Here is a 7,653-nt window from a genome sequence, read left to right on the forward strand (position 1 = left end):
CGAATAAAGTTGGCTTTTTTTCAATTCACAGTGTCAATACTGATCACAGATTTACCTCGTGAACAAATCTCAACTGAATTTTAAATCCTTGAAGGCGGCTGCGAAGAAAACAAATTCAACAACCCAGTCCTTATTTGCGCGGCTTTTTGAACACGCATCGATCCTGTGTCCAGTTACTAATGCAGTGAGTTTAAAATTTTGAAGTTTACCTTTCTGCCAAAGCGTTTGAACAATCATCGAACATGGTCTTTGCGTTTAGTTAGTAGCTTTTGTACGAGAACTAACCGGCCACAAGCAATTGAACGGCGTTCATCAGAATTCTGACCTATTTTTCAAAGGCGAACCAAAAAGGCTAGCGATGGGCTAGGTTAAGTAAAATTGACGCTACAATATGGTCTTAACTGAACGCAAAGTAAGCTAAACTAGTTTCTTGTATTCTGTCCTCCACCGACTGCATTTGTGTTTCCCAATTGACCCCCCACCCTCACCCCCTAGTTATAAAATGTCTTCGACATCACAACAATGTTTACCAATAAAGCGTCAATACGCTTTATGGGGCTGAAATGTTTACAAAAACTATGTCTCTTAAATCACTTCATTTTCAATTTAAGTACATACAACTCAGTTGGTAGAGATGATTTTGTCTGGCATCTTTGGTGTTCGAACAAAATTTTCACTGGAACGAGAAGAACGCGTAATCGCTGAAGTGAAAATTTCACGACCTGCGATTTTTTCCGGCGAAGTGAAGCGTTACACGCGAAAATAAAAGAACACTTGCTCTGTTGTTTATTCAAGATAATGGTGCCAGTTATTTAGCACCTGCTCTGCTCCTGGGAAAGCATCGCAACAACCGACCGAGAACAAAGAACTGCGTTTCGTTTCCACGATTCGCTGGTTTTGCAACTTGTAAATAATTTACATGACAGGTTTCTTCGAAGTTAATTTTTTCGTCTTTTAGGATAACCGAAATCAGATATGATACAACACCCGACTCTTTAACCAAGTATCGCGCTTAAATCTGCGGAAATTTTCCGATATACTCGTTGCCTTTATATATTCCGTCATTCCGGTAGATACAATGCCAACATTTTGTTCGCGACTTCACGCGTTCTCTAGCGCATGCGCTAAGGGGATAGCTGCGTTAAATTCTTCACTGTTGAACAAAAGAGCGGAGAACAATAGGGAATGTGGACCGTGCTATTACACGTCCAAGTTGGTGTTTTATTAATGACTTTCAAGATATAAATTGAAAAGCAGCCTTATTCAAGCACATTTCAAAGATCGCTAGCCTGGGATCCAGAGGTAGGAAGAACAAATTTATCTTATATTTCAACAATCATATATTTCCTTATTTAATATCGTTCGCTAAACTAAATGTAGACTTTACTATTCACGAAAGTAATTCCATTAGAAGGCTGAATTTGTATCAATATTACTCGCTTTTTGAGTTTCAAAGTAAGATATTTTTTGGACTGAAAATCAGTGCAAAGCGCTATTTTCTTTTGACGAAGTAATCCGTAGCTTTGAAATTTTCAAGGCTTTATCTTTAAGTCGAGTGGGAAAGAAATCGTGAAAGTTATTTGTCAATACTCATAGTAAAAAGAGTAGAACATTTATTTCAATGTAGTGTATTTAAAGCGCAGTTTGATTTAACAGTCAATGTAAGTTTTCACAGACCTTGTTCATTAGTAGATATGTTTTCTCATGGCCAGACTTGACAAGTTATCTGAAGACATTTTCTTAATTTTCCTTTTTGTTTTTTTCAGATGGCGTCTAAACTTATTCTAGGGTGCTTAGCACTCATGGTAGTATCGACCTACGCCAGATCAAGTAAGTTGTTTAAACTCTTAGCTAAATCGTAATAAAATTTAACTCGGTTAACAATTATATCCTTTTGAAAAGACCAGACATGGTTCCAATTAGTTAACTTACAGACGACAAGATGAATCTGTTCGCGTAATGACTGTAGACTTTAATTTTCGAATTTACGTCTTTTTCACATCGACAAAGCTAAAAAGTGGAAAAGCTATTTTAAAGCTATAAAAGAAAGAAACAGTTAGCGTTTTGAAATATTTTCCAGAAGCCGCTTTCTCTATGAACTGACAAAAGGGCTATCGATGAATAATTAATTCTCACTGAATTACGAAACAAAACTGCTTTCGATCGTTAAACCTTAAAATGTTTGTTTAAAAGTGGTCAGTAGAGCGCAAAGCCAGGAATGTGTCGTTATAATAATACGATTAAATCATCGGATAAAAATTATCAATTAACTTGATAGCAATTTTACCAGTGCTTTCAAGAATTAAAAAAATAAAACGCAAAGATTTTGAAATCTTGTTACAAGAAGTTTGAGGAATTGTGAGATTTTTATGTACTGTGCGTCTTTCGAACTATTTCCTTGCTTTAAAAAAAACTTTGGTTGGCGAACCCGTTCTTCTTTGGTTGAAGAACGGGTTCCCGTAGAAACCTGCTAGTAACTGAAGCGAAAAGTGAAAACATGTGTTGACTATTTATAATTCATCTCAGTTTCGAAGCTGGTGCTCTGTTTAAAACTTTCTTTAGTATTTTAGCTGAAATCAGTGCGAGAGAATTAAGTGTTGCTTAGAATTGCGCGAGCAAATTTTATTGTGTTTTAATGATGAGTCTAAATATGTCTAATTTTTCGATTTCAATAAATCTGAACTACTTGCCGTTTAGAAAGGTAAATCATAACAGGTGTCGACTCCTTTGTTTTATATATTCAAAATTCGATTTCCTCTTGTTGGTTCTTGTTCTTTATTTGCATGTAATTTCTTCCCACAATATCAACAGATCGTCAATGGAACTGTTTATGAGGATTAAGAAAATCGCTATCAACCAAACCGATATTGTCTTGACGTACAATTTAATTCTCCAAACTAACATTAAAAGAAATGACTAGCAATCCGTCAAGAGAATTTGCACTTTGATCTTGGAACTGGAAGGGCTGGACGCAAAATGTCGCGCAATGAAACTGATCGATCTTCTCGCCAAATGTTTTACTCGTCTTATTTCTTTTTATTTATCTGATCCGATTTCTTTCCACAGCATACAAAAGAAGCGCTAACCCGTGTCCCCCGGGATGTCCCGGTAGTTGTGCGCCCTCGTGTGCGGTGTCTTGTTGTCTTCCTCCACCACCCGCTCCACCACCGCCCCCACCCCCACCCCCACCACCACCAGAGCCCGCTAAGCCCGGACCACCTGGACCATCTGGACGAATGGGACCACCCGGACCTGTCGGACCTATCGGACCCATGGGAGAGGCCGGACCTCCTGGAATACCCGGACCCCAAGGACCTCCTGGACCTCCCGGAGAACCCGCTCCTCCACCACCACCACCCCCACCGTGCCCACCTGTCTGCGCCCACACATGCGTCTCGTCCTGCCCGACCCAGTGCTGCTCCGGCAGAAAGTAAGCGACCACGTGATGATGCGTCGACATTAGCACGAGATTTAGAAATTACTCCAACTTTAGCGTTCGTAAAGTACTTTTTCAGTGGATTTTTTTGTTGTATTGCTTTGTACAAATGAGATAGAAGGCAGAGAAGAGCGAATTGCCGAAGGTTCATTCGTAGGTGTGTGCACGCGTGAGGAATATTCAAATAAAAAAATATTTGCTTTGTTTGATTAAAAACGTGTCTGCTTTTTTTATTGACTAATAGATGGTTTTCAACCCCCCTTCCCTTCCCCCTTTCCCAACACCTACAAGCGCCGGTCTTGGTGGCTCCTTCCCTTATTCAAGAAAAAATCTAAATAAATTTTAGCTTTGCGAGTTGCCCAATTATTAGAAAAACTGATAAAATGTCTTACTGTTTGGGACTCTTTCCGTCAAATAAAAAGCCCAACAATTCCAAACTATTTAACAACTATTCACTGAAGTGGAGGTGGCTAGGTGGATATTTACTGAGCCGAGCAACTGGCCACCGACACTAAGGAGCAATAGTTGTTTAAGTATATACTAAAACAGTGTCAACGATTACAATTTTCGCGCGCGAGTTGCTCGGAGCTCGGAGGTGAAAAACAAAGGATATCCCAGTTTGAGTAGCCAATCAGCGCGCGCCAACAACGTTATCCACTGTTTTTTTGTGGGCTCATTTGGCTGTTCTCGGATTCTCAGAGAAAATCATTTCGGCTCGTAACCGAACAAGTTCCATCAACTGACTCGTTGAACTTGAGTCCTTGTACTCACAGCTCGACTTTTTCAGTCGCACAGTTATATTTTACAGGTAACAGTTCCAGATCTAGAAGCGAGAACAAAACAAACACATACAATCAGGAAAATAGTGGGAACGCAAAAATTAATTGAGGACGAGTTTTTGAGCGTGCAAAGTCACTGCGAAGTGTTTATCAGATTTTTTAGCGGCTCTGCATAATACGTACATTGTTTCTTCGAAGCACTTTAATTCAAATCTCGATTTAAAGATAATAGTTAGTGGAAATATTCTACACAATATTTTAATAGTGGAAATATTCTCTTCACTTTCTAAATATTTTCCTTTTTCAATAGAAAGCTCGTCACCTTTAGCGAGGTTTAGTTCACTGAAAACTGGCCGCCATTTCAGCAATAAAGTTAAAACTAGCACATTTAAATTGCTCTCTGCTATTTTTCGCTTTCTCCACATTGACTGGTTTATAAGTTACATCGCAAATTTTGGCCGAGCGATAAATGTAACCACTTTTATGGTTAAACTTTGCGGCTCGAAATTAGGTCCCCCAGGCAACCGTATTCATTTTAGACTCATAATTTTTTAATTTGTACCTTTGTGAAACAGAAAAGAATTCAATCATGTACACTTGGACATTCAAACCAAGCGATACTGAAACAAGACTAAAACCGCGATAAAACTTCCTTTTAAATTTTTCAGTTTATCTGCGCAATCCGAGAGCGAACATTGTTCTTGTCCATTCCAGCTGTAAGCTTAGCTTACCCTGTTCATCACAAGAGTGTATTTTCAGTGTAACTTTGTTGAACGTAAAACTGGTCGACTTTCATCTTATTAGCCCCTTATAAAATTCGTTCTGTCCTAATTCGGCGCTCAAATAAAATTAAAACATCCCTCGAAAGCATGTTCGTGAGGAATCTTTGGCAATAAAGCTCTGAGGAGTTCTTTCCTTTTCAACAAATAAACCACAACCGCGAACCAATAAACGGCGGCTTCTCTTTCATCCTGTGGTTGATTAGCACTTGTCGATCAAACTGGAACAGGTGCAGTGAGAAATAGCACGGAAGATAACAGCAAGCCGACGAGGACTGGATTCGAGGCTCGTTCCACTCCTTTGTTATGGTCACCTGGGCTAGTTACCGTTCCTTTGTCAATGTGTTTTGAAAAGTTTAATAACCTTGGGTAGTAACTGTTCCAGAATGCCATTCTGTGTGGCTCAAAATTAGCCTGCATTTCAGGTTTAGCTTGAATGCGTAAATACAACCTGTTTGTCCTGTTAAACCTGTCCCAGGTCACTCCCTGCACGGCGTGGGGCGTCGGGTTCCCGTACTTAGCAAAGTTCGCATAAAGTGACATTATTAATCTACTCACATTTCGATCTTCCTCTGTGAAATTCAGCGAGGTTATGTTCAGTAATGGTGCACCAAAATCGTATGGTGTATTATCTCCATGTTTAACTCCCATCCAAATATCTGCAGTGTTCTCTTTAGACCTGTGACTAAACTCATACATGTATGCCGGAGCATCGTTACTGTGGATTCCCAACACCTCCACTGTGGGGGCGGCAACGTAATAGTCTGACTGCATGTCGACTATTTTTTGACGGAGGGTGGGTGAGTCGGTCGTTTTGCTCCATGGTGTGTACTGAAACTCTATTGCGTCTTCAAACAGGACAGCGGTGTGTTTGTTGTGGTGAAATGTTGGACTTTCGACAAATGATTTGATGAAATCTCTAAAAACAGACAACGTTATTTCTGTGGGAGGGTGATACTGCTGAGGAGTGTTATGTGCGCCTTCGTTACTGTTAAAACCACATATCAGCGGAACGCGGTCAAACTTGCCCGATATGCGAAGATTTTCAGGTGTGTCGTATATGAAGTAGTTATCAATTACAGGGCCTGACGGCCATGCGTAGTTTTGAACAATCCTCTGTGCGTCTTCTTTGCGAAGACATTCAATCATGTCTTGGCTGTTTTCAGTATCACAGCCAAGTTTCTTTGCGGCTGTTTTGGTTTTTACAACAGCTTCATCAACTAAGTGAAAAGCAAACGGGGAAAACTCCACACCGCTCTCGGCTATAGCTTGATGAAAAAGTCCCTTAGACAGAGGGGACAATATATGCAGTCCAACGCTGGCCCCACCGGAACTCACCCCTAATATGGTAACATTGTTAGGGTTTCCTCCAAAGGCCTTTATGTTTTCTTGTATCCACTTAAGAGCTTGTACTTGATCTAACATTCCCCAATTCCCGCGCGCGGCAGAATCACCAGTCGTCAGGAAACCAAACGGGCCAAGCCGGTATTGAACCGTAACCAAGACAACGCCCCGGCGAGGCAGCACTTCACCAGGAGTGGTGTGGCGAGCTGTTGTGCCAAAGACGTAACTTCCTCCGTGAATAAACATTATGACTGGATACAGTTTATTGTCATTCGTTGCGTTTTTTCCCGGGGCAAATATATTCAAGTACAAGCAATCTTCGCTAGAGTCCTTTTCCCAAGTAAATCCAGGCCAAGCAAGGCGTATTGAATTTTCAAAGTAAGAAAGTCGCCTTTGCTCACAAACGTTTCTGAAAAAAGTTGCATTGTGTACACGAGGCTTCCATGCAGCTGGAGGCTTCGGAGGTCGAAATCGAAGGCTATTAACAGGCGGTGCGGCAAAAGGAATTCCAAGGAATGTGTTGACGGACTTGATAACGCCGCGTTCCTCGGGGAAGTGTCGTGTCCTTCCAAGAACCTTCCCATACTTGGTTTCAACGAGTGGTGTATCAGAAGTGAATGTCATTCCCAAAGAAAGACAATCCACCACAATCAAGACCACAATCAACAAGCTTTTAACCTTCATAATCCCGTCCATCTCAGAAATCCCTTCAATTACTCTCTGGCAAACATGTAGGAGTATGATTTCACATGCAACCAGAGCGCTAAGTCGTCGATCCACTTAGAAATGCAACGCAGACTCCAAGATACCTTTTATGGCTGCAATGTCCGCCACGAACAAATTTTTGGTTCTATTTAAGTGGTGCGTCTCGTGGTGACCTTGCGTGTAACCACAAGCGAATATAATTTCATACTCTAGAGCTCGGATATAATTTGCTGTCATGAGTCATTTGTGTGACAGCCACTCGTAAGGCGACCCCTAAGGCAAGACAACTCAGCTTTTTGCGATTTTCGGCATGCTTAAGGTGATAACATCTTTATGGTCTCCCGCGAAAACGTCAGCTGATTGACTAGAATCAGAAATGCTATTTACTTTTAAAAGATGCACTACAATAAAGAGTAAATTGGGTTTGTGATCAAGATACTTGCAAAAAAATATAATTTGACATTAACTCTTTTTATTCGATTCATTATTTGAAAAATGTACTAGACAACAGAGATAGAGAAACGATCCGTTTTTGATCGGTACATGATTATAAAAAGAAATTCAGGACACGAAATTATAAACCTTGGTATTTAAATGACCTTTTCAGATT

General features: G+C 40.5%; 2 protein-coding genes across 2 annotated transcripts; one reads left to right on the plus strand and one right to left on the minus strand.

The window, feature by feature from the left end:
• The first annotated feature begins 1,210 nt into the window (after positions 1-1,210).
• On the plus strand, positions 1,211-3,652 carry LOC144659957 (uncharacterized). The gene is made up of 3 exons (XM_078520491.1): positions 1,211-1,302; positions 1,767-1,830; positions 3,067-3,652. The coding sequence occupies exons 2-3, from the start codon at positions 1,767-1,769 to the stop codon at positions 3,432-3,434; spliced, it is 432 nt and encodes a 143-aa protein (XP_078376617.1). The 5' UTR covers positions 1,211-1,302; the 3' UTR covers positions 3,435-3,652.
• A 1,092-nt stretch (positions 3,653-4,744) lies between these two features.
• Positions 4,745-7,310, minus strand: LOC144659952 (neuroligin-4, X-linked-like). The gene has a single exon (XM_078520484.1). The coding sequence runs from the start codon at positions 7,032-7,034 to the stop codon at positions 5,211-5,213; it is 1,824 nt and encodes a 607-aa protein (XP_078376610.1). The 5' UTR covers positions 7,035-7,310; the 3' UTR covers positions 4,745-5,210.
• Between the last annotated feature and the right edge of the window lie 343 nt (positions 7,311-7,653).

Source organism: Oculina patagonica, chromosome 7, assembly GCF_052425735.1.
Source record: "Oculina patagonica isolate OP01 chromosome 7, crgOcupat, whole genome shotgun sequence".
Lineage (NCBI taxonomy): Eukaryota > Metazoa > Cnidaria > Anthozoa > Scleractinia > Oculinidae > Oculina > Oculina patagonica.

What these genes read in the sequence shown, in the direction of transcription:
- LOC144659957 (XM_078520491.1), top strand. Translation starts at nt 1,767, where the DNA reads ATGGCGTCTAAACTTATTCTAGGGTGCTTAGCACTCATGGTAGTATCG. An exon ending in ATCGACCTACGCCAGATCAA is followed by an intron (nt 1,831 to 3,066) that starts GTAAGTTGTTTA and finishes TTCTTTCCACAG; the next exon opens with CATACAAAAGAAGCGCTAAC.
- LOC144659952 (XM_078520484.1), bottom strand. Translation starts at nt 7,034, where the DNA reads ATGGACGGGATTATGAAGGTTAAAAGCTTGTTGATTGTGGTCTTGATT.